General features: G+C 46.2%; 1 protein-coding gene across 2 annotated transcripts in view; it reads right to left on the bottom strand.

Annotated features, from left to right (window-relative positions):
* Window positions 1–27,497, bottom strand: part of LOC147121920 (dual specificity protein phosphatase CDC14AB-like) — a 77,846-nt gene that overhangs the window by 15,269 nt on the left and 35,080 nt on the right. The window contains exons 1-3 of one of the 2 annotated variants that reach the window (XM_085982464.1): window positions 720–1,071; window positions 467–557; window positions 40–115 (exon numbers count right to left, since the gene is read on the bottom strand). In XM_085982464.1, coding sequence (XP_085838590.1) covers window positions 40–115; window positions 467–557; window positions 720–843 — 291 coding nt within the window. In that variant the 5' untranslated portion in view covers window positions 844–1,071. Of the gene's footprint in view, window positions 1–39; window positions 116–466; window positions 558–719; window positions 1,072–27,497 lie in introns of those variants that run through there. The other variant, XM_085982465.1, reaches the window with a different exon arrangement.

Below are 27,497 nucleotides of genomic sequence, written 5' to 3'. Positions count from 1 at the left end.
CTTAATTACATACAATAACCGATTTCCCATAGTACTTACTTTTAATTTCTTGTTAAGTTTGCAGCAATATCGATAGAGTTGGGCCAAGTTGAGTGGTCCGAAATCTGCATAGAAACTGAAAAGATACGCAATTAATTCACCGATATGTGAATGAGGTTGGGGGGGGGGGGGGGGGGAGAAAGAGATTCAATATTGTTTCTCGTCAAATGTAGCGTTTCGATTGGAGAAGCTTGTCGTCTGCCACAATACCCCGGCCGGTATAAATAAATAAACACACACAAAATCATCCTTGGATAATCTCAGAATAAGAATAATACACTAAGATGTGCTATTGCCGTTCCTGATTCAGCAGACCCCCAAAAGCCCATTCACAAGCCTACTGTGTACGGTGTAATTACAGCAGCCCCTTCACAAACTCCTCGCAGAAACTTTTTTTGAACTCCCGTCATTATTACCAGAAACTTACTTTTCGTAGACGAGCTCTTCGTCACTGCAGAAGTAATGGGTATTGACGGTACTTTTCGGCTTATTTCTCAGAGTTGCGAAATACAAACGATCTAAAAAAAAAAAAAAATTAAATTAGAGAGGGAGAGAAAAGAAAAAAGAAAAAAATTAAATCAGTGTCAGCAGCAGAGCTCATCCAGCCCAAGTGCTGCCATCGCCAGTGGCACGGCAGATCGGTACGGACACTCAGCCGAACCCACGACTCCAACACTCACCTTTGCTAAACTCAGACGCGCTGATCAACTCCTGCTCCTCGGCCATTTTAAAGAGCGCGGGGTGGGGGGCGGTGCGCGTGCACCGGGTGGGATGCGCGTGCACCTGGTCGGTGTGCGCGTGCATCGGGTGGGGGGTAGAAACCGAGGCGCGCGCCCTTGGGGGTTGGGGGGGTGGAGCTGCGCGCGCCCGTGTCGGTTCGAATTTCAAACCTTTCCTAAGCGGGAACTGCAGTCCCAGCGAGACAGTGGCTGTCTGGCCCCGCGACTTCTTCCCAACTAAAAAGTAGTCCCCTTGCGGTGTCCAGCGGCCTGTCCTTAGCACTCCCCACTCCCCCCCCTCCCTCCCTCCGCGACTCCTTTCCCTCAGACGGCAGCTCACGCCACTCCGCGGGCCGCCGTCCCCACAACACAGTCAACAGCAAATCACACGTCAGCTGTCTTAACGTTACTATGACAATCGCTCAGCCAACCACCGGATCGGAAAACTTCAAAAAAAGGGCGGGGCAACGCCAGGCCGGTTCATCTGCAGGGGGCGTCGTATCGGGGCACTGACCCAGGACGAACCCTGTTGGGTCGGAAACTGGATCCCAGATTCAGGCACCAGCCCAAAACAGCTCCCAAGTAGTAACGTTAACTCTGTTTCTCTCTCTACAGATGCTGCCTGACCTGCTGAGTATTTCCAGAATTTTCTATTTTTATTTCAGATTTCCAGCATCCGCAGTATTTTGCTTTTGTATAACTTAGCCAGCCCCTGAACGTGGAGCAACTGCCCAGGACCTGCTGAGCCAGAACATCTTTGCTGACAGAACAGATAACAAAACATCTAGAGACTGAGACAATAATAAAGTCAGGAAGGATTTCGAAAGGAAGTTCATCTTTAACTAACCTTATTAAATTATTTGAAGAAATAATTGAAAGAGTAAACAAAGGCAATGTCGTGGTTGTGGTTTACATGAACTTTCAAAAAAAGGTGCCATATAAGAGACTCATGACAAAGGTCAAGGTGTGTGGTCAGGCAGCAGAATAGAGGGAAAGCTGGCTACAATACAGAAAACTGAGGGTAGGAATTAAGGGAAGTTTCTCAGACTGGCAGAAAGTGGGAAGTGGTGTCCTGCAGGGATCCGTGCTGGGACCAATGTTGTTCACCATATATATAGGTAAATAGTTTGGTAGTTTGGACTCATAAGTTTAAGGTATGGTGTTGAAATTTGCAGGAGATACAAAATTGGCGGGGGGGGATATATAACTTATAATGTGGAGGGCTGCGCTAAAATACAGGAAGACATAAACAGGCTTGCAGAGTGGGCAGATAAATGGCAAATTAAATTCAATACAGTGAAGTGTAAGGTGGTTCATCTTGGGATGATGAATAAGGAGGCTACTTATTCAATAGAAAGTAAGAAACTAAATGGGGTAGCCGAGCAAATGGGAATACAAATCTGCAGATTCTATGTCATTCTATGTACGTCACAGTAGCCCAATAGTAAAACCTGAAATTCATCCTAGGGGTACTGGCCCAAAGTAGGATTGAAAGAGAAGCCAGAAAGACTGCAAAGAGAAGTTAGATTGGTTTCTGTCCTGTCCAGGATCCTAAGAAGAGTTTTAGAAAAGCCTCCCAGATTTGGGAGCAGTATTAAAGATCCTGGGAAGACTTTATAAAGAACCAAGTCATTGCAGGTGGGGTGGGGGAGAGAGAGAGGAAGAAGTGTTTTGCACAAAAAAATTGGGCTTATTGGAGGCAGCTTTAGCAATGGAGATGTAGGAGTTCCATTTAAGATCAGAGGCAACAGAGGTCAAGGATGAGATTTGAGTGCCATTGACAGTGATCATGAGCAGCTTGAATACTGTGTCTAGTTCCAGTTACTAATATATAAGGGAGACATTGGAGGCAGCTCAGTGAAGAGCCTCTAGACAGCTCACTAGTGTTAGAGATCAAAATTATAAGGAAAGGTAGGAGAAACTTTAACTTAGCAACCTTAAAATGAGTATACCAGCAAGTAATCATAGAGGTATGTACAGAAGAGACAAGCAAATAATATTACTTCAAACTAAATTATGAAGGTAGAACAAGGGGACACATGTTTATCTATAGTCTGTCTGTGTGTATACATGCGGTAAACTCAAAAGTTATAGAGCGTACCTACACATATGTTACATCAAAAGAAAGCTTATGATTAGGGGAGTGTCATAGGTGTGTTTATTTTTTGGTCAGACAAAAATTGTTCGGACAGTGTACAAAAAACGGACAAAATCCGCTCATTTCACCGAGCAACAGCTTTAGCTACAGAGGCTTGCAGCCACACCCGATTGTTTAGAAGCTGTTGCTAAGCAACAGTGATTGTTGTCAGATAACTCTAGAGTGTACGGCAGTTTTGAGGGAACGGCAGCAGCTCGGTCCCGTGGGTGCCGGATAGCACAAAGTTTCCTGTATATAGATTTGTACTTTTTTCTTAACAACATGGGCTCAAAAAAACGTTGCAGACTTGGACGCAGCACTTCTGATGCATGCCGAGATAAGGCTCGGAGAGCTGCTGAAACTGATGAGCAGAGACAGGCTCGCCTTCAGGCTAACCAGGACAGAAATGCTGCTGCTAGATCAGCTGAGACTCCTCAACAATCTGAGGGACGTAAAGCTGCCAACACAGCCAGAATGGCAACTGCCAGAGCCTCAGAGACTCCTGACCAGACTTAGGCACGGCAAGCTGTTGACCAGGTGAGACATATCCAAGCCAGAGCCTCAGAGACTCCTGGCACGTCGTCAGGCTGACACTATACGCATGGCCATTGCCAGAGTTGACATTTCGAATCATTGGCACAGAGCAGCCTTCTCCTATGAACCCACCATCAATTATGAAGCAGACCCCACAGTCATCATTGGCAGGATGACCATCATTTGCCCTCACTGTGGCGCTCTGAAGTGGGAAAGGGAAATTGATGGGATATGCTGCAATGGAGGAAAAGTGAAACTTCCACCACTACCAGCTCCACCTGAACCCCTACTCACTTCTGTTGGGCAGAACTCCAGCTTCAAGACAATTACTCACTCATATCAGGAAGTACAACAACTGTTTCACAATGACCTCTTTTGGTGCAAACAGAGTGCATGAATCAGGATTTTGCCCAACTTTTAAAGTTCATGGACAGGTGTACCATACAGCTGGCTCCCTACTTCCTCTACCAAACGAAAGACCTCTGTTTCTCCAAATCTACTTCTTGGGTGATGACGAGGAGCAAGCCAATCACCGCAGGGAAGCTGCTGTTCACCCCGCACAACAACAGCAAATCAAGCTTCAAACTTTGCTTGGGTTACAGGAGATGCTTCATCAGCAAAACCCATATGTAAAGAGTTTCAAAACAGCCATCGAAAAAACAACAAATGAAGACCTCAAAGTTGTCATCAAAGCTGACAAGACTCCTGCAGGTGAACATGAGCGATGCTTCAATGCTCCTACCACCAATGAAGTAGCCATTGTCATTGTGGGCCAAGGATTTGAACAACGGGACATTGTCTTGCATATGAGAGGTGGTCCATTCAAAAGAATTTCTGAGCTTCACAGGTCATATGATCCTATGCAATACCCGCTTTTGTTTTGCCATGGAGAAGATGGATACGATGCCTATAACAAGATCCCACATGTTGACCCCAAAACTGGTGTGCCACCTACAGCCCAAAGACAAAAGATGGTATCTGCCATGGAATTCTATGCATATAGGCTGATGGAACGATAAACTGGTTCAAACCACCTGCTTCAGTGTGGAGGACTTCTCCACCAATTCCTCACTGACATGTATGCAAAAATGGAAGGAGAGCGGCTTAATTGGTTCCGGAATAACCAAAATCAGTTGAGAGTCACAGACTATATACACTTGCGAGATGCTGTGGCCAATGATGGCAACACTGAGGACATTAGTCAAATGGTCATCCTACCATCCACCTTTGTTGGAGGTCCTAGGTACATGCATGAGCACACACAGGGTGCCATGACCTATGTCAGAAACTATGGCAGACCTGACCTCTTTATCACCATGACTTGCAATCCCCAATGGCAGGAGTTCCCACCCAAAGCTGGTACTGAAAGGCATGACCTCATAGCACGGGGCTTCAACCTCAAAGTTAAAAAACTGGTAAAACTCCTGACTGTAGGTAAAATTTTTGGTGCACCCCATTGCTACATGTACAGCGTTGAGTGGCAGAAGAGAGGACTTCCTCATGTTCATCTTTTACTCTGGCTTCAGGCAAAGATTCACCCCAATCAAGTTGATTCCTTCGTCTCTGCAGAGCTACCTGATAAGGACAAGGATCCAATCCTCTTTGATGTTGTTGTAAAAAATATGATTCATGGTCCTTGTGGGTGACACAACCCTCCTTCTCCCTGCATGAAAAACAATGAATGTACAAAGGGTACCCAAAGCCACTCCGCGAAGAAACTCAGCATGGGGATGATGGCTATCCTTTGTACAGGAGAAGGGGCAAAGAGAGTGGAGGTTTCAGCACTGAAATAAGAATGCGAAATCAGCATTCTGGTGAGTCAGGTCAACCTGGTCAGTCAAATCAGACAAGACAGCAAGGACAGCCATTGGAAGTTGACAACCGTTGCATTGTTCCTTATTGTCCACTCCTATCCAGGCTCTTCAAATGTCACATCAATGTGGAGTACTGCCACTCAGTTAAGTCTATCAAATATTGTGCAAGTGCATCCATAAGGGCAGTGACCAAGCTGTCTTTGATCTTCAATGGGTTGGACAGCAAAATCAAAATGATGAGATCACCACACATCTGATGGGCCGTTACATCTGCAGCAATGAGGCAGCCTGGCGAATTTTTGGTTTTGACATCAACAAGCATTACCCCACTGTCACTAAATTGGATGTGCACTTGCAAAATGGACAAAGGGTTTTCTTCCAACCAGTAAATGCCAGGCAACGTGCCGAGGAACCTCCAAAGACAAAATTGACAGCATTCTTTGAGTTGTGCCAAATGATTGACTTTGCCAAGACACTTTTGTATCATCAGGTGCCCAAGTACTACACCTGGCAGCCAAACAAGACATGGCGGGCTCGGCGCCCTGGACCAGGTCAGAAGGAAGTTCCTGGTCATACAGGGGTGTACTCATCTGATGCACTTGGCAGAGTCTACACGGTCCATCCAAACAACACAGAGTGCTTTCACCTTCGTCTACTCCTCCATGAGGTTGCTGGCCCAACATCATTTAATGACCTCAAGAATTTCAATGGCCATCTCTGTGCCTCCTTTCAAGAAGCTTGCCGCAGGAGAGGACTCATTGAGGATGACATTCATTGGCATGCAACGATGACAGAAGCTGCTCTGTCTTACTCCCCCAATAGGCTACGAAATCTCTTTGCCATTATAATTGCCCTCTGCAGCCCTTCCAACCCGATGCAGTTATGGGAAGATCACAAAGACAGCCTGACAGAAGACATCTTACACCAACTCAGGAGAGCCAACCCCGCAATGGAGTTGAACTTCACTGATGCAATGTACAATCAGGTATTGATCCTTTTGGAGGAGAAGACTTTGGCATTGGCTGGCAAGTCTCTGACTGAGTTGAACCTTCCATCTCCCTGTAGGAATACTTCTCCAGGTCTCAGCAGAGAGGTACTCAGGGAAACCACCTACAATGTTGAGGAACTGACCTCCTTTGTCACCGTCACTGAACCTAAATTGGTTCCAGACCAGAAACAGACACACAGGTTGGTTGTGGATATGCTGGAAAACAATACTGGTGGCATTATCTTCCTCGATGCACCTGGTGGAACAGGAAAGACATTCCTGATCAATCTTTTACTGGCCATGGTTCGCTCTAAGGGATGCATTGCACTGGCTGTTGCCTCATCAGGAATCGCTGCAACTCTTCTCCAAGGAGGTCGCACTGCCCACTCAACCTTTGCTCTCCCTCTGGATCTGACAAGACAAGAACACCCAGTGTGTAACATTAGCAAAGGAACTGGTGCTGCTGAGTTGCTTCAAAAGTGTAGACTCATTGTGTGGGATGAGTGTACAATGGCCCACAAGAGGGCACTTGCAGCACTCAACAGAACTCTTCAAGATCTGAGAGGCAACAATAGGTTGATGGGTGGCATCACCCTGTTGCTGGCAGGTGATTTCCGCCAAATCCTGCCAGTTGTCCCCAGAGGAACACCAGCAGATGAACTCAATGCATGTCTCAAGGCATCGCATCTGTGGCCAGCTGTGCAAACAGTCCATTTGACCACAAACATGCGTGTTCATATGCATGGTGACGAAATGGCAGGATCCTTTACCCGACTGTTGCTAAATTTGGGAGATGGAAAGTTGCCAATTGACAGCAGTGGTCAAATCACAATTCCTCCAGGCTGTGGCAGTCAAGTCAGAACAGTTGATGAGTTGATCTGAAAGGTGTATCCAGACCTCCTCAATCACTTCAAAGATCCCAAGTGGCTGTGTGAATGGTCAATACTTGCACCCAAGAATGATACTGTCAACAACATCAACATGCTGCTTTTTCAAAAACTCCCTGGCCAAGAGCGAATTTATAAAAGTGTTGATACTGTTTGTGACGGTGCTGATGGGGTACACTACCCCACTGAGTTCCTCAACTCATTGCAGCCTTCAGGAACACCTCCTCACAAACTCGTACTGAAGGAGGGCACCCCCATCATGCTCTTAAGAAACATTTGTAAGAAGTCACATGACACCAGGTTATAGTCCAACAGCTTTATTTGAAATCACAAGCTTTCGGAGCGCTGCTCCTTCTTCAGGTGAAGTGGAGAAATGCATAAAGACACAGCTTATATAGTCAGAGAATCATGTCAGATGTTTACAGGTAACCTTTCCAACTGCCATTTGTTGCACCTCGGCAGAGAGATAATCACAGCAGTCAAAGGTGTGAATGGTGTCCAAACAGGTCAGTCAGGGAAACATTACATCAAAGAACAATGAGGTGGGGTCACAAGGGGTCAAATATTGCAGATGCTGGGGTCTGTATGAAAAACAAAAAAACAGACAAAAAACATTTTTTTTGGCTGGAAGTCACAGCAGGTCCGGCCGCATCTGTGTAGAGAGAACAAGCCAATGTCGACTCGAGTCTGGATGACCCTGCATCAGGTGGGGTTACATGTAGTGTGACATGAACCCAAGATCTCGGTTAAGGCCGTCCTCATGGGTGCGGAACTTGGCTATCAGTTTCTGCTCGCCGATTTTGCGTTGTCGTGTGTCTCGAAGGCCACCTTGGAGAATGCTTACCCGAAGATCGGAGGCTGAATGTCCTTGACTGCTGAAGTGTTCCCCGACTGGGAGGGAACACTCCTGCCTGGTGATTGTTGCGCGGTGTCCATTCATCCGTTGTCGCAGTGTCTGCATGGTCTCGCCGATGTACCATGCTCCGGGGCATCCTTTCCTGCAACGTATGAGGTAGACAACGTTGGCCGAGTCACATGAGTATGTACCATGTACCTGGTGGGTGGTGTCCTCACGTGTGATGATGGTATCTGTGTTGATGATCTGGCATGTCTTGCAGAGGTTGCTGTGGCAGGGTTGTGTGGTGTCGTGGTCGCTGTTCTCCTGAAAGCTGGGTAATTTGTTGCGAACGATGGTCTGTTTGAGGTTAGGCGGCTGTTTGAAAGCGAGTAGTGGAGGCGTGGGGATGGCCTTAGCGAGGTGTTCGTCGTCATCGATGACATGTTGAAGGCTGCGAAGAACATGGCGTAGTTTCTCCGCTCCGGGGAAGTACTGGACGACGAAGGGTACTCTGTTGGTTGTGTCCCGTGTTTGTCTTCTGAGGAGGTCTATGCGATTTTTCGCTGTGGTCCGTCGGAACTGTCGATCGACGAGTCGAGCGTCATATCCCGTTCTTACAAGGGCGTCTTTCAGTGTCTGTAGGTGTCCATCGCGTTCCTCCTCGTCTGAGCAGATCCTGTGTATTCGCAGGGCTTGTCCCTAGGGGATGGCTTCTTTAACATGGTTAGGGTGGAAACTGGAGAAGTGAAGCATCGTGAGGTTGTCCGTGGGCTTGCGGTAGAGTGAAGTGCTGAGGTGTCCGTCTTTGATGGAGATTCGTGTGTCCAGGAATGAGACTGATTCTGAGGAGTAGTCCATGGTGAGTTTGATGGTGGGATGGAACTTGTTGATGTTATCGTGTAGTCTTTTCAGTGATTCTTCGCCGTGGGTCCATAGGAAGAAAATGTCGTCGATGTATTTGGTGTATAGCGTTGGTTGGAGATCCTGTGCAGCGAAGAAGTCTTGCTCGAACTTGTGCATGAAGATGTTTGCGTATTGGGGTGCGAATTTGGTCCCCATGGCTGTTCCGTGTGTTTGGGTAAAGAACTGGTTGTCGAAGGTGAAGACATTGTGGTCAAGGATGAAGCGGATGAGTTGTAGGATGGCGTCTGGAGATTGGCTGTTGTTGGTGTTGAGTACTGAGGCTGTCGCAGCGATGCCGTCATCGTGGGGGATACTGGTGTAGAGTGCCGAGACGTCCATCGTGGCGAGGAGTGTTCCTGGTTCAACTGGTCCGTGGGTGCTGAGCTTCTGTAAGAAGTCTGTAGTGTCACGACAGAAGCTGGGGGTTCCCTGTACGATGGGTTTCAGGATGCCCTCGACATATCCAGAGAGGTTCTCACACAGGGTTCCGTTGCCTGATGCGATAGGACGTCCAGGTGTGTTGGCTTTGTGTATCTTTGGGAGGCTGAATCAATGATCCGGAACAGCAGACAGAGGGATCCGCAGTGCAGCAACCGAAGAAGAAAGAGTCAAATTGGACCCCTCTGGAGGGTCGCTGCCCTAAGCTTGACATGTATGCTCAAGCTGTCAGGAGATGCATCAACGCCAGATTCATCAGCCGCACTCACAAGACAGTCCAGAATGTCACCCGAGCACAACGCAATGCCATCCACGCTCTCAAGACCAACCGCAACATCGTCATCAAACCAGCAGACAAAGGAGGTGCCATCGTCATACAGAACAGAACGGACTATTGCAAAGAAGTATACCGACAACTGGACAACCAGGAACACTACAGACAGTTACCCGCAGATCCGACCAAAGAACACACCCACCAACTCAACAGACTGATCAAAACCTTCGATCCAGACCTTCAAAGCATCCTACATGCTCTCATCCCACGTACTCCCTGCGTGGGAGACTTCTACTGCCTCCCAAAGATACACAAAGCCAACACACCTGGACGTCCTATCGCATCAGGCAACGGAACCCTGTGTGAGAACCTCTCTGGATATGTCGAGGGCATCCTGAAACCCATCGTACAGGGAACCCCCAGCTTCTGTCGTGACACTACAGACTTCTTACAGAAGCTCAGCACCCACGGACCAGTTGAACCAGGAACACTCCTCGCCACGATGGACGTCTCGGCACTCTACACCAGTATCCCCCACGATGACGGCATCGCTGCGACAGCCTCAGTACTCAACACCAACAACAGCCAATCTCCAGACGCCATCCTACAACTCATCCGCTTCATCCTTGACCACAATGTCTTCACCTTCGACAACCAGTTCTTTACCCAAACACACGGAACAGCCATGGGGACCAAATTCGCACCCCAATACGCAAACATCTTCATGCACAAGTTCGAGCAAGACTTCTTCGCTGCACAGGATCTCCAACCAACGCTATACACCAAATACATCGACGACATTTTCTTCCTATGGACCCACGGCGAAGAATCACTGAAAAGACTACACGATAACATCAACAAGTTCCATCCCACCATCAAACTCACCATGGACTACTCCTCAGAATCAGTCTCATTCCTGGACACACGAATCTCCATCAAAGACGGACACCTCAGCACTTCACTCTACCGCAAGCCCACGGACAACCTCACGATGCTTCACTTCTCCAGCTTCCACCCTAACCACGTTAAAGAAGCCATCCCCTATGGACAAGCCCTGCGAATACACAGGATCTGCTCAGACGAGGAGGAACGCGATGGACACCTACAGACACTGAAAGACGCCCTTGTAAGAACGGGATATGACGCTCGACTCGTCGATCGACAGTTCCGACGGACCACAGCGAAAAATCGCATAGACCTCCTCAGAAGACAAACACGGGACACAACCAACAGAGTACCCTTCGTCGTCCAGTACTTCCCCGGAGCGGAGAAACTACGCCATGTTCTTCGCAGCCTTCAACATGTCATCGATGACGACGAACACCTCGCTAAGGCCATCCCCACGCCTCCACTACTCGCTTTCAAACAGCCGCCTAACCTCAAACAGACCATCGTTCGCAGCAAATTACCCAGCTTTCAGGAGAACAGCGACCACGACACCACACAACCCTGCCACAGCAACCTCTGCAAGACATGCCAGATCATCAACACAGATACCATCATCACACGTGAGGACACCACCCACCAGGTACATGGTACATACTCATGTGACTCGGCCAACGTTGTCTACCTCATACGTTGCAGGAAAGGATGCCCCGGAGCATGGTACATCGGCGAGACCATGCAGACACTGCGACAACGGATGAATGGACACCGCGCAACAATCACCAGGCAGGAGTGTTCCCTCCCAGTCGGGGAACACTTCAGCAGTCAAGGACATTCAGCCTCCGATCTTCGGGTAAGCATTCTCCAAGGTGGCCTTCGAGATACACGACAACGCAAAATCGTCGAGCAGAAACTGATAGCCAAGTTCCGCACCCATGAGGACGGCCTTAACCGAGATCTTGGGTTCATGTCACGCTACATGTAACCTGTGATGAAATATATTCCATTCATCACTGCCTGTTTTCTGTGTCTTGTAACTGCCTGCTTTCTGTGTCTTTTCCCTTCCCCCAGTCCTCATGTATTATGTATTGGAATGTGCTGGAATTGGTTGTGTGCAGGGCTCCGCCCACACCTGGCTCCTTTGTAATCTAAGTCAGTTGGGCATCAGCCTCCTGAAGCAAGGCATCTCTCTAGTTTACGTGTGTTATGTTCTAAGTTAATAAAAGCCTTACTTTTGTTCTGCTAACTTCAAGTCTCGGAATAATTGAGGCACATCATAACCCCACCTGATGCAGGGTCATCCAGACTCGAGTCGACATTGGCTTGTTCTCTCTACACAGATGCGGCCGGACCTGCTGTGATTTCCAGCCAAAAAAAATGTTTTTTGTCTGTTTTTTTGTTTTTCATACAGACCCCAGCATCTGCAATATTTGACCCCTTGTGACCCCACCTCATTGTTCTTTGATGTAATGTTTCCCTGACTGACCTGTTTGGACACCATTCACACCTTTGACTGCTGTGATTATCTCTCTGCCGAGGTGCGATAAATGGCAGTTGGAAAGGTTACCTGTAAACATCTGACATGATTCTCTGACTATATAAGCTGTGTCTTTATGCATTTCTCCACTTCACCTGAAGAAGGAGCAGCACTCCGAAAGCTTGTGATTTCAAATAAAGCTGTTGGACTATAACCTGGTGTCGTGTGACTTCTTACATTTGTCCACCCCAGTCCAACTCCGGCATCTCCACACTTAAGAAACATTGATCGACCAAAGTTGTGCAATGGAACCAGACTGGCAGTCAAAAAGCTCATGCCAAATCTCATTGAGGCTACCATCATATCAGGCTGCGCCAGAGGTGAGGATGTTCTCATTCCTCGAATTCCAATGATACCAAATGACTTGCCATTTCAATTTAAAAGGCGACAGTTTCCTGTAACAATTTCTTTTGCAATGTCAATCAACAAGGCACAGGGGCAGACTTTGAAGGTTGCTGGCATCAACTTACTCACGCCCTGTTTTTCACATGGCCAGTTGTACGTGGCATGTTCAAGAGTTGGTGCATCAAGGAATCTGTTTCTTTTAACACCCTCAGGAAAAACAGAAAATGTTGTACATCAACAGGCTCTCCAATAATGCCATCATTAGGGAAGGAAAACAGGTAACTGTAAAACCCGAACAAAATATAGCACCCCTGCCTTCCAACACACAAACTGAAACTTAAAGAAAATGCTGTTATGTTAATGCACAACATTAATCCACCTCAATTATGCAATGATACACGCTTGCAAAATCGAGAAAAAAAAATTATACCGATTATACCGAAATTGGTATTTTTATTTAGATTAAAATTCTGTCAAAGCCACTATATTTTACGTGCTGCCAAGTAACGATGGGAAGGGCGTAGAGAAAGAAAATATACTCCACCATCAATACCTGTCCATCAGCGTTGTATTATGCAAATAGTTGCCGCATTTGGTGAAGAAATTTTTTCTCAATAAAAATACCGATTCTGGGAAACTCTTAAAAAACTGAAAGAGACTAGGCCAATTTGTTTTTTTTATTCAGATTAAAATTCCGTCAACGCCACTATATTTTACGCGCTGCCAATTAACGATCGGAAGGGCGTAGAGAAAGAAAATATACTCCGCCATCAATACCTGTCCATCAGCGCTGTATTATGCAAATAGTTGGCGCATTTGGCGAAGGATTTTTTTCTCAATAAAAATGCCTAATCTCGGAAACTCTTGAAAAAAATGAAGCCATGCAATTTCCTCCAGGGTTGGCTATGGAAAATTGCATTTTTAAATCATAATCATTGAGTCTTTTTTTAAGCGGAATGTGGTTCTCTCATTAAAAATTTCACCAATTTTATTGCTTTTTACAATAATGCACAATCATTATATGATCATGACACATTAATGTCAATGATAACATCGCAAAATTATAATTCTGCTTGCTACCTCCAAAGTGACATAGAAGGAAAACGGTAAAAACTTGAATTTTTGGGTACTGTCGATCCCCATTAACAAAAAACTAAGTTAAACAACCACCTCCTGGGTGCTTAGGAAGAGTTCTTCAATCCCAACAGTTTTATAAACAGTTTTATAAACATGTCAGAGGGTTCTTCAGTTCCCTCGGCAATGCCACGTACTCCAGCTAGTACTAATATAAATCCATAATGGCAGACCCTGTCAAAGGCTTTGGAGATGTCCAAAGCAATAAATTGTTTCACCAAAGTATTGCCAAAGAGCAGCAGTGGCTTGACAGTTGACCTGTCCCATTATCCTCTAGCAGTATAGATTTCTGTAGGAAGTCACACAACACCAGGTTATAGTCCAACAGCTTTATTTGAAATCACAAGTTTTTGGAGTGCTGCTCCTTCGTCAGGTGAAGTGAAGAGAAGCATATAGGCACAGCATATATAGTCAGAGAAAACTGCCAGATGATTACAGGTAATCTTTCTAACTGCCCTTTATCACACCTCGGCAGAGAGATAATCACAGCAATCAAAGGTGTGAATGGTGTCCAAACAGGTCAGTCAGGAAAACATTACATCAAAGAACAATGAGGTGGGGTCACAAGGGGTCAAATGTTGCAGATGCTGGGGTCTGTATGAAAAACAGAAAAAAAACAAAAAACTTTGCTGGAAATCACAGCAGGTCCGGCCGCATCTGTGCAGAGAGAACAAGCCAACGGCGACTCGAGTCTGGATGACTCTACGTCAAGTGGGGTTACATGTAGCATGACATGAACCCAAGATCCCGGTTGAGGCCGTCCTTATGAGTGCGGAACTTGGCTATCAGTTTCTGCTCGACGATTTTGCGTTGTCGTGTGTCTCGAAGGCCGCCTTGGAGAATGCTTACCTGAAGATCGGAGGCTGAATGTCCTTGACTGCTGAAGTGTTCCCTGACTGGGAGGGAACACTCCTGCCTGGCAATTGTTGTGCGGTGTCCGTTCATCCGTTGTCGCAGTGTCTGCATGGTCTCGCCGATGTACCATGCTCCGGGGCATCCTTTCCTGCAACGTATGAGGAAGACAACGTTGGCCAAGTCACATGAGTATGTACCATGTACCTGGTGGGTGGTGTCCTCACGTGTGATGATGGTATCTGTGTTGATGATCTGGCATGTCTTGCAGAGGTTGCTGTGGCAGGGTTGTGTGGTGGTGTGGTCACTGTTCTCCTGAAAGCTGGGTAATTTGCTGCGAATGATGGTCTGTTTGAGGTTAGGCGGCTGTTTGAAGGCGAGTAGTGGAGGCGTGGGGATGGCCTTAGTGAGGTGTTCGTCATCGTCAATGTTATGTATTGGGTGTTCTCCTCCCACCTGCGGTGGCACTGTCACAGCAGATAAATGGTTGGGGTTGTTCTCTTGGTTAAGTTTAGTTCTCTTTGTTCGGTACTCTCCAGAACCTTCTTTGTGAATAAAGCACTTCATGTTTGAATCTCTGAGTTCTGAGTCCTAAATTGTGCCTAGGTAGAAAGGTACAGACACAACAAAGTGGCGACGAGGATCGGATGAATCTGCATTGTGGGAACTTTCTTGTTTTCGACTACAAAACACTCAGAACAGAGATTGCAGCATCACATTAACGTTACGGGTGCAGTGAGTAAACAGAAAATAAAATTTGAAACGTGAGATGGCTACTATATTAGGAAACATCGGTGATTTCGATGAAAATGTGGAGCAATGGAGCGCTTATACGGAACGTTTTGACTATTTTGTTTTGGCGAATGCGGTGGCAAATGAAAAGGTCGTGCCTACCTTTTTGAGTATAATGGGGGCAAAGACATTCAATTTACTTCGCAGCCTTGTGCAGCCAGATAAGCCAGGAACTAAAATATATAAACAACTCGTGGAAATTCTTGGAGCACATTTTTCACCAAAACCTCTGGTTATTGCTGAGAGATTTCGATTTCACAAACGGAATCAAGAGGAGGGGGAATCAGTGACGATGTTTGTTGCTGCTTTAAAAAGGTTGTCAGAACACTGCGAGTTCAAGGAGGTGCTGAATGACACCATTAGAGACAGACTTGTGTGCGGTCTGCTAAGTGCAGCCACACAGAAGCGCCTTCTTACTGAGGACAACTTTACTCTTGAAAAGGCCATTGAAGTTAGTGTCTCCATGGAGATGGCGGAAAAGGAGGCTCACCAGTTAAGTTCAACAAGGAGAGTTCACAAGGTGTCGTCTGAGCCTAAAGGTGCGCGGAACGGCACATGTTACCGTTGTGGGAAAACGGGCCATCACGCTAATGACTGCTGGTGTACGGAGCTGGAATGCCGAAATTGTGGCAAAAAAGGTCACATTGAACGTGCCTGTAGAGGTAAAAAAAGAACAGACAGAGCTGGTGTGGGAGAAAACGTATTAAACATTAAGGCATGCTGGGATACTTGACCACTTTACTAATTGAACAAAGGACACTAAATTAGTTAAAACTAAAAGAACTGCTGACTGCCATAATAAAGTCAAGCTGACCTTTTGGCTTAGGACATCTGGTGATAAAATGTGAACATGTTAATCTGTTTCTTGAGAACAATGGAACCTATGAAACTATATGTTGAAATGTAATGTAAGCTAATCACATGAAGTTGTTTACCTTGCTGTATAAATATGAGCGCTGTACAATAGTAATTTAGAGTGCTGGTGAGCAGTAGGGACTGCTGCAGACTCTCCGTGATATCATGTAATAAATTCCTAAAGCGAACCTCGAAGTCTCCGTCTGATAGTTAATTTCCTCGACAGAATTTGGCATAGTCATGCAGGATCCCTAACAACGGGATCCAAAAGAACTAAGAAGGTCTAAGTTGGGTATAGCATCGACCTTGTATATCACTTGGCCCGCTTAGGCTCCAATTAGACAAAGGAAATTTAAAAAGGGACTCTCCTAAAAATAAAAGGAAAGTGCCCGGTGCCTCCCAGCTGAAAGGGGGAGAGCACCTAGCGCGTCCCAGCTGAAAGGGGGACGGCGCGCGGTTGCCTAGTTATCCGGCCGGTGACTCATGCTGAGCCAAGAAGCCCATCAGGCTGAGGCAAGACTGCTGAGGAGAGAGAAAAGACTATGGCACCAAATTAAGTAGCTACAAAGAGAATAAAGGGTTGACTTCGAGACTCGCAGACGGAAAAAACGGTGAGCGCTCATTGTATTTTGTGTATATAAAATAACCCGTGGTTGTATAACCAGTAAGTTTAAAACTAAGTTACAGGAGTAAGGAGAAGATGGGAAATAACGGCAGTCGAGCGGATTCGTCCGAGCCTGCCAAGAAAGGAGCCCGAGGCAAGGTAAAACAGGAGGCTGCAAATGGTAAAATCAAGATATGTAAAAGAACGAATGACAGAATAAAAAAGCTCGTGCAACATCGAAAAAAGGTAGGAGATCCCATCGTTCCACCGGGATCACCAGCCGATACTGTAATAAAAGAAAAGGAGACGATTTCGGAAACCTGAGCCCTGAAATAGACCGTCCAGATAAGACACAGTAAAGTCGGGTGATCCCAGACTAAGAAAGGTACCAAGGGTAAAAGGAAAAGCGCTAGAAGTTTGATACTGCAGTGGAGGTGGGTCCTCCGGAGATTAAGAAGCCGGAGAGAGAGTCTTGCGGCAGAAGGCAGGAGACCTTCAGAGATAATAGGGGGTGGGTCCCCCGGAGATTAAGAAGCTGGAGAGAGAGTCTTGCGGCAGAAGGCAGGAGACCTTCAGAGATTTCATTAAAGTATAAGGACTCAGTTCTGCAGTGGCGAATAACACAGACTGAGAATTGTTTATTGTTCAGTATATAGTATAAGATTTTAATGAGTTACCTAATTTGTTTACCTGTGTGGTCTGTCGCGTTAGTTATTATTAGTCTTGTTATTGTTAGTATGTGTTTCTTTTCATCTCTTACAGCAACTTGGTTGCAAAATCGCAAAGGGGAAACGGGTTATTGCGATCCAGAGAAATTACGCCTAGTTGAGACTAACCAACAGGAAAGTCCCAATTAAGTAAAAAAAAAAGGGTGCCAAATCTAGTAAAATCCCAGAGAAAGGCACCCCTGCTTGTTATATTTTTCAAAACTGCGGTCAAGTTTCAATCAATGACCTGCCAAGGTGGTCCAGAGGGACCCGAAATGGGAAATACCCATTTCCACCAGATGGCACCTTTAACATAGACAGAATTACCTGTCTAGAGGAACGCCTCATAAAAAAAAAGGGGGACCCAACTAGAAAAGGAAAAAAAGAAGTAAATTGGTCAGCCTTCTCAGATTGGAAAAAGGAAGCAGAGAGGCGACGCGAACGAAGTATAGAAGTTAGTAAACATAATAAAAAGAGGGATGAGATTAATCAGGAATAGAATAAACAACAAAAAGTTAAACAAATCAGGGTTGGCAGGGTCCACAAAATTTATCTGGAAATGGAAATACCCAAGCCCAGGTTCACACTCGTCCACAGACTAATTGGACAACTAGCAATCCCTGGGGAAATCCAAAGTGGCCCAAACGAACAGTTTGGACAAAATCCAAATTGTTCAGCATGACGTTACTTAGAGCCCACCCCAGACATTGCCCAGGAACAACAAGCTGTGGTACAATTGCCTGCAGTATCATTAAATTCTAAAGAAGAGCCATTTATAAATTTAAATATGAATGGAACACAAGTTCCATTTTTGGTAGACACTGGAGCAACTAATTCGGTCTTGACTAAACAATATGCAGTAGGAGCACCTTGTACCAATCAGAGTGTCAAATGTGTAGGACTTTCAGGAACAACCCAGACTATGGTATGGCCCACTCCATTGGATGTACAGATAAAAGACTTTCGTGGACAGCATGCATTCTTATTATCTGAAGACGTTCCCATCAACTTATTAGGAAGAGATTTGTTGTGTAAAATGAAAGCAGTGATATCATGTACGGAAAAAGGACTGAAGGTACATGTTCCAACTGACAGATGCGGGATGTACCCATTGCAGGTCCACAATTCTCCTATTTTGTATTGTTGGACTAATCATGATGACAACCTCAGTAAACAATTACTGATGGCTGTGGGAGCATTGCAGTATGTCACAAGATCAGTATCAGAATACCAGAAGCAGTTTAATTTGGGACATTGGCATGATAAATTGCACTGTACAGCCTATTATGACAAAACGGGAGAAGATCTAGAAGTGGCAATTAATTACAAGCCCTTTCTGCATCAGAAATATTCATTTAAAATCCGAAGAATTTTAATTGGGCAAGAAGGAATAGCGTCACCAATCTTGTTGACCCAAACAGCATGGGAATTATTCAGGGTAAAAGACTCTAAGCCACACTGTACACTAGCAGTGGCACATGAATTCAAATCTTCTGATCTAGGACAGATGGTCCTACGCCTATCAAAAGCTGCAGTTCAACAGGCGTGGAGAATAAGTCAGGGTTGGTTCAAGACCTAAGAGCAGTTAACGAGTCTGTTCTCCCTGCCTACCCGGTGGTCCCAAACCCAGCCACTATCCTGACCAGTATACCTCCTAATTCAAGGTATTATATGGTCATTGATCTCTGCTCAGCCTTCTTCAGCATTCCTATTCACCAAGATTCCCAGTTCCTGTTTGCCTTCACGTTCAAAGGAACCCAATACACATGGACCAGGCTGTCACAAAGCTATACAGAAAGCTCAACTATCTTTTCGTAGTGCCTCAAACATGATTTACAGGACATTGTCTTAACCGATGGGTCAACCCTCATACAGTACGTAGACGACCTGCTAATTGCATCACCTACCCAAGAGGCATTGTGAATCAGTGACTCAGCTTATCACTAAGCCTCGTATAGACATTGTAGAAACTCCTCTGGACAATAGCGATTTTATATTTTATGTGGATGGATCAGCCCTCAGAGACGAAAAGGGCTCGCCAAAAAGTGCATATGCCATTTCCGATGATTATTCCATTATCGAAGTATGCTCACTACCATCTTTCTTTTCAGCACAACAAGCAGAACTGTTTGCCCTTACAAGAGCATGTATTTTAGCTACAGGAAAATCAGTGAATATTTATACTGACTCTCGGTATGCATTTGGAGTCACTCATGATTATGGTCAAATTTGGAAACTTAGAGGATTCCTGACTTCATCAGGATCTACAGTTAAAAAATGCTGAACAAATTGATAACCCTTTAAAGGCTCTCCAGTGTCCTACAAAAATTGCTGTTATTAAATGCAAAGCACATACAGGCAATCAAGACCAGGCTTCTTTGGGCAATGATAGGGTGGGTCGAGCAGCTAAGGCTGCTGCTCTATCTGATACAGGGTCACAAGTGTTTGCATATGTTCTTAGAAATCAAGATCCAGACAATCCCCCACCCACAATTGATGACGTTTTGGCCTATCAATTACAGGCCAGTCCGGACGAAGTGTTAGCTTGGGTGAATGATTCTTGTTTTAAAACACCTGAAGGAGTATGGGTCTACCTTGACGGCCGCATGGTGGCTCCCAAGTCAATACTCCCATGGATTGCCCGATGTGTCCACATGTTCACATGCAGGCAAAGGGGGGATGGCAGACTATATCACACAAAGTTGGTATTCACCAGGCATTGACAATTACAAAACAAATTAGTGAGCAATGCATTACCTGCCAAACAATGAACCCAGGTAAAATGGAAAAGGTACAGGCTGCCTCCCACCCAAATCCAACAGGACCCTTTGTGCATTTACAGATGGATTTTATTGAATTACCGGTATGTTTAGGATTTAAGTATGTATTAGTTATTGTAGATGTGTTTTCACGATGGATTGAAGCCTTTCCATGTAAAATAAAATGATGCAGTTACTGTTGCAAAATGTTTGTTAAAAGAAATTGTACCACGATTTGGTATACCTGCACAACTTTCAAGTGACAATGGATCACATTTTACTGGGACAGTTGCGCGAGAAATGTGTAAGGCTTTACAGATCAACCAACACTTCCACTGCAGCTATCACCCACAGTCAGTGGGACTGGTAAAAAAAATATATATATATATATAATGGTATGCTGAAAAATAAACTTTCCAAACTCTGCAGCGAGACAGGACTTAAATGGGTCGAACTTTTACCCTTGGCATTGATGGTAAGGCGATCAGCAACAAACAGAACGACGGGATTGTCACCACGTGAAGTCGTCATGGGACGACCTCAGAGACTGCCATTTTCTTTTCCACCAACAGGTCAAGCAAGCCCAGGTTGAACCAGTTGAAGGAAGGTGCCATAACCTAGAACCAGGAGACAACGTATACGTGAAAGTATTCAAGAGAAAGAACGGTCTCCAACCCAGATTCCAAGGTCCGTACCAAGTACTCCTAGCAACTAATACTGCTGTAAAGGTGAAAGAGAGACCAACATGGATCCACGCCTCCCACTGCAAAAGAGCTCCAGAAAACAAGGAAAAGGAATCACCAACCCCATCAGTAAATGGAACTGAACATTAGGACTATGTTTCCTTGGGACACTTATAATACCTGCAATGCCCGAATTGTATATAAATACATTTTTGTATATGGTATACACGTACGCAACAACGGTAAGCGCTTCCAGCTGTTGGGTTTGTGCCCATGTTCCCATACATAGTAAAGGGGGAATTCCATTAAGGCCTATCCCCTTCAATGAGTCAGAGACGATGGAATGGATTTTACGCCAAAATGGGAGTATTACCAAGTATGAGTTAAATGGCCCCAAAAAGATTATAGTAGATGAAGACTGGCAAAGGCATTGGACCTCGGCAGGGTACGATTTGGACACCCTCAAAGGATGGTATCAACCTAAGTATGACCATGCTAGACAGCTCCCCTCCCTGGTCCTCACCAATACATCTGGGATAGGGAGACCAGTAAGCTCATGGTGCCTGGATAAGAGTAAGAGTAGAGGACCAAGCGTTGGCCACAGTTATTATGCAGAACCAGTTAAAGTAATGATGCAGGTACAGATCAAGGACCTATTTGATGGAAAAGGAAAGATTAAATGCAATCTTGCTAGACTAGGTTGTCCTTGATAAGGACAAAAGGAGGGAATGTGGAAATATGATTTTGCCCTTATTAGTGCATGATGGGATACTTGACATCTAATGTATTTTTGTACCATTGCCTGTGGACTAAAACTGAGTTAGCAGCAACTAACGTAATCTTCTGACCTATTGCAATTAAGTTAATCACAACCTGCCAGAACAATACATTGCAGAACTATTGGGTAACCGCACTGCTAGTGACATCTGGCCAAAGAATGAAAACAATTCTGTTAAAGGTCAATCTCGTTTCTCTTTATACATGATCATATTGAACTTGTGTTCTTCACTGTATAAATATGATAATCAGACATGAGTGAACAAATCATTTTCACAGAAATCACAGAAATCACAGAAACCCCACAGTGCAGATAGAGGCCATTTCGGCCCATTGAGCCTGCACCGACACATATCCCACCCGATCCTCGTAACCCCTACACCAACACATATCCCACCCTATCCCCGTAACCCCACGTATTTAATCCCCCTAACACTAAGGGTCAATTTATCATAGCTAATCAACCTAACCCGCACATCTTTGGACTGTGGGAGGAAACCGGAGCACCCGGAGGAAACCCACGCAAACACGGGGAGAATGTGCAAACTCCACACAGACAATCACCCGAGACCGGATTCGAACCCAGGTCCCTGGCGCTGTGAGGCAACAGTGCTAACCACTATGCCACCGTGCTGGTAACAAGATTCAAACAAAACCTCCTGACAGAATATAATTAACTAACTTTGTCTGAAGACATTTCTGTCCTGCTGACCTTTTGATTGTCCTTGTTTAAAACCTTAATGTGTTTAAAGGATGGTCACCTAAAACATCCGCAGTGTTGGAATTGTTTGTTCACCCGATGGTTATAATTTGTGTAGTGACAGGAGTTTTATTTATATTAATTTGTATAATGTGGATAAGAGTGAGATATCTGTTAGCGCAAAGAGTAGAATCAGTAGCATCTGTAAAAAGAGCTACGAAAGTACTAGAGAGAAAGGAAAGAAAAAGAGCAAACCAGGATGACTATGATGAAGAAGATTGTCTAAAAATGCATCCTTTCCCAAAGGGATATTATCCTCCCTATGAAAACGAACTGAATACAATGCCATAAAGCAGTGTTGATCAGTAAAGATCAACAAGGAGGGAATTGTGGGAGAAAACGTATTAAACATTAAGGCATGCTGGGATACTTGACCACTTTACTAATTGAACAAAGGACACTAAACTAGTTAAAACTAAAAGAACTGCTGACTGCCATAATAAAGTCAAGCTGACCTTTTGGCTTAGGACATCTGGTGATAAAATGTGAACATGTTAATCTGTTTCTTGAGAACAATGGAACCTATGAAACCATATGTTGAAATGTAATGTAAGCTAATCACATGAAGTTGTTTACCTTGCTGTATAACTATGAGCGCTGTACAATAGTAATTTAGAGTGCTGGTGAGCAGTAGGGACTGCTGCAGACTCTCCGTGATATCATGTAATAAATTCCTAAAGCGAACCTCGAAGTCTCCGTCTGATAGTTAATTTCCTCAACAGCTGGGAAGCATGAAAGCAAAATGTCTGTATTTGGACAAGAGAAGAAAAAGAGTGTTCATTCAGTGCAGTATGATGGAACAAGCAAAACAGAGGGGAGCGACACCTCTGAGGAGGAAGAGGTGCACATACTGACGGTTGCAGGTGGTCCAAATGGCTACTGGGTGTCGCCACTGGTGGAGGGACAATCAGTGCGGATGGAGGTGGACACAGGCGCGGCTGTGTCCCTTGTTTCAGACACTGTCTACAACAAAATGCTAAAGCATCTTACCCTTCAGCCAACAAACATTGTGCTAAAGATGTATACCGGCGCACCTGTGGCCATGAGAGGCGCCATTGAGGTGACAGTTAAATTGAATGGACAGACTGCGAAACTGCCACTATATGTGGTAAAGGGAAATTACCCATCTCTACTGAGACGTGCGTGGCTAGAGAAAATCACGCTGGACTGGTCTGCAGTCCACATGATGTCAAAAGAGGAGTCAGGTCTGATTGCAGTTTTAAACAAACATGCAGAACTCTTCAATGGTGAACTTGGGAGCATGAAAAAGATCAGCGTGAGACTGGACATTAAACCTGACAGCAAGCCGAAGTTTCACAAAGCCCGACCTGTACCCTATGCAATTAGGCCAAAAGTTGAGGCTAACTTGGAGGCCTTAGTCGAGAATGGAATCCTGGAGCCTGTGAGCGTGAGCAAATGGGCCACACCTATTGTTCCTGTCCTGAAAAAGGATGGATCTGTTCGAACCTGCGGGGATTTTAAAGTGACTATTAACCCGGTGCTGTCTGCGGAACAGTACCCTCTTCCCCTCATTGGTGATCTTTTTACGGGCCTGGCCGGAGGGCAAACGTTCAGCAAAATAGACTTATGCCAGGCTTATCTACAAATGCATGTCGATGACAAATCAAAGGAGCTGCTGACAATTGTGACACACAAGGGGCTATACAGGTACTGCCGCCTTTGGTTTGGAATTACGTCGGCCCCTGCTCTATTCCAAAGGGCAATGGATCAGATTTTGAGTGGACTGCCAGGAGTCCAGTGCTACCTGGACGACATCCTTGTCACTGGGACAAATGAGGAGGATCATCTTCTGAACTTGGATGCGACACTACAATGACTGAAAGAGTACGGACTCAGAGTTCGTAAAGACAAATGTGAATTCTTTAAGTCTTCAGTCGAGTACCTGGGGCATGTGATTGACGCTACTGGCCTGCATAAGGCGCCGTCAAAGGTCAAGGCGATCGTGGAGGCCCCAGCACCCCAGAATGTGAGCCAGTTACGTTCATTTCTGGGGCTACTTAACTACTATGGGAAGTTTATTCCAGACTTAGCAACATTGCTGAAGCCGTTACATCAGCTGCTATGTCAAGGCAAAACATGGAATTGGACTGAACTGTGCAATGAAGCTTTCGCCCAAGCAAAGAAAGCATTGCTGAAGTCGGAGGTCCAGACACACTTCGACCCAAAGCTACCCGTGCAGCTAGCATGTGATGCATCACCATATGGTGTGGGAGCAGTCATATCCCACATCATGCCTTCTGGGGAAGAGAAACCTGTAGTGTATGTACCCGTCTACCTTTAAGGGAACGATTGAGTGTAACCGTTCACCTTTAAGAGAACTACTTTAGGTGTGGCACTATTTGATTGGCTTCTGTATACGGTAATACCGACAGTGACCACACCAGTATATAAGTGATGTTACAGGATAACTAGGGCAGATTCGCCCTGACCTCTGAATAGTAAAGACCTGTTTGTTTGTACTTCAAAAGTCTGTGTATTTATTTACTGCACAACCCACAGACTTTACAGTGGCGACGAGTCCGATCATACCCTGCGGCAAGAATAGCAAAGTAACAAAGAGCGTCGAAGAGAGGCAACCGCCCTCGTCGTGCTACCAAAAGAAAACACGAGGCTACAACAACAGAAAGTGTGGTACTTTACAGAAGCTGGAAGACTAGCAACAAAAGCTTCATCAGCAACAGGCACTGATTACCCTGCTACCACGGTGTGGAGTGAGCCGACCGGCAAGAAACAAGGCGGCCAAAGAGACTGTGAGTAGGGGAAGGGGTAGAAGTATCCGGAGGAGAAGGGCAGAGCACTCGACCTCGGTCGAGGGGGAGCTGTACCGGCCAAAAGTCGGGTCCAACGGCGTCGGGTGACAGCCGGACCGCGATCGGCGGGAAAAATCCGGGCAGCGACCGCAGCCACGAAGCGCTGAACCTGCGAGTAGGCGCGGAAGGAGAAACCCAGCCGCAGCCGGGGAGGGAAACACCGGTCTGCGAGAGGGCTGGGGAGGCGAACGGGAACCGTGCGGGTGAGAGCCGGGTGCGGAGTGAGAGACTGCGAGGAGCCAGTCCAGCGGCTGAGCTGTTCTCCACCAACGGGGTACTCAGAGCCGGCAAAACCGAATGTGCGGGAGTGGGAGAGCGAACAGGAGCCGAGAACGGGGAGAGAGACTGCGCGAGAGCCAGTCCAGCGGCTGAACTGTTCTCCACCTACGGAGTACCCAGAGCCGGTAGAACCGAACGTGCGGGAGAGGGAGAGACAGAGCCGAGCACGGGAAAAGAGAGACTGCGCGAGGGCCAGTCCAGCGGCTGAACTGTCCTCCGTTAACGGGGTGTACCCAGAGCCGGTAGAACCGAACGTGCGGGAGAGGGAGAGACAGAGCCGAGCACGGGGAGAGAGAGACTGCGCGAGAGCCAGTCCAGCGGCTGAACTGTCCTCCGTTAACGGGGTGTACCCAGCGCCGGTAGAGCCGTGCGGGCGGGAGGAAAAGACAGAGCCGAGTAAGGGGAGCTGTGCGAGAGCCAGCCCAGTGGCTGAACCTGTCCGCTGTGGGGAAAGCGTACCCCTTACACCAGGGGGAAACGCGGAAAGCCGCCATTAGGCGGAGAAGACGACAGAGGCGGGAAACCGCCATTGAAGTGGGCGGGGAGAGAAAGGAAGAGCGGGAAACCGCCATTTTCGCGGGAAAAGAACCGCCATCTTAACTGCCATTGAAGTGGGCAGAGAGAGAGAGAGAGAGAGAGAAGGGAAGAGCGGGAAACCGCCATTTTCGCAGGAAAACCGCCATTTTAGAAAAAAAAAGATAATAAATAATACTTAAAGAAATACTGTGCTGCTTCAAAGAAAGAAAGATGCCTAAGCGAGGGAATATTAACGATTTTAATTCTGAAATAGAAGACTGGGCCACGTACGTGGAACGCATAGAGATCTATTGCGAAGCCAACAAAATAGAGGAAGACGACAAGGCGATAACATTGCTAAACTCGATGGGGGCAAAAACATATGGGCTCTTGAAGCATCTAATAGCACCAGCTAAACCAGCGGATCAGACCTTCGAAGAAATTGTGGCTGTGCTGAAGGACCACTTGAACCCCACACCGTTGATGCTGGCTGAGCGATTCAAATTCTACGCAAGAACGCAGAGGAAAGACGAAAGCAATGCGGAATACTTGGTCGAACTGCGTAGGCTAGCGAAATACTGCCAGTTCGGAGGGAATCTGACAGAGGCACTGCGGGACAAGTTCGTATGCGGATTGTCCAAAGAAGGAACGCAGAAGCGACTACTGGAAGAAAACGACCTCACACTGGACAGGGCTGTCCTCATAGCTGCATCACACGAAGCCGCAGCGAAAGGAACGGCCGAAATGCAGCTAAAGGCGGCGGCACTCGGGGTGGACCAAATTACTTCGAGCACAACAAAATGCTACCGTTGTGGGAAGACCACGCACGACCAGAATCACTGCTGGTTTAAGAACCAAGAGTGTCGGAAATGTGGCAAACTGGGTCACATCGCGAAGGTATGCAGGTCCGGGAAAAAGACCAACAATCAACGGAAGCCACCACAAGAAAAGTACAACAAGGTACACAAGGTGGCTGAAAAGAGTTCAGACGAACAGAATTCAGACTCAGACCCAAACAACCAGGAGCTGGGTAGTCTGAAGATCCACAATGTGGGGAAAGAAACTGATCTACAAACGATTTGGGTCGTACTAAAAATAGCTGGAGTCCAAGTACGAATGGAGCTGGACACTGGATCAGCTCTATCAGTCATCAACCGAAGGGACTACCACCGGCCGTTCTCTCACATACCTTTGAGAAATACCAAGTTCGTATTACAGACATACACGGGGCATAATGTATACCCCATGGGGAAAATAAGAGTCAAGGTGAGAGATAGAGGGAAAGAACACCCAAGAATGAATTTGTACGTATTACCTGAGGGAGGACCACCGCTTCTAGGACGGGGGTGGATTAAGAAAATAGACATGGAATGGCACTACCTAAAAGCCATAATGAAGGAGGATTCGGTGCAAGCTATCAGCTCAGATTCTGAGATGGATGACGATAAGACCAATTCAAATATGCATGACAAGGCTAAAGGGGACTTGCCGACGATGGGGAAGGAAACAAAGACATGCAGAAAGACTTATGTCACCAAGAAGAATAAAGTTACAGAGCAGAACTCCAGGTTGACAGAGAATTCTGAGCCTGTTCAAGCTAAGGATTCATC

Source organism: Somniosus microcephalus, chromosome 3 (assembly GCF_052327205.1).
Source record: "Somniosus microcephalus isolate GS21.2 chromosome 3, FLI_Smic_1.0, whole genome shotgun sequence".
Taxonomy (NCBI): Eukaryota; Metazoa; Chordata; class Chondrichthyes; order Squaliformes; family Somniosidae; genus Somniosus; species Somniosus microcephalus.
Note: the sequence above shows the minus strand (reverse complement) of the source record. Positions and strands in the feature narration are given on the sequence as shown.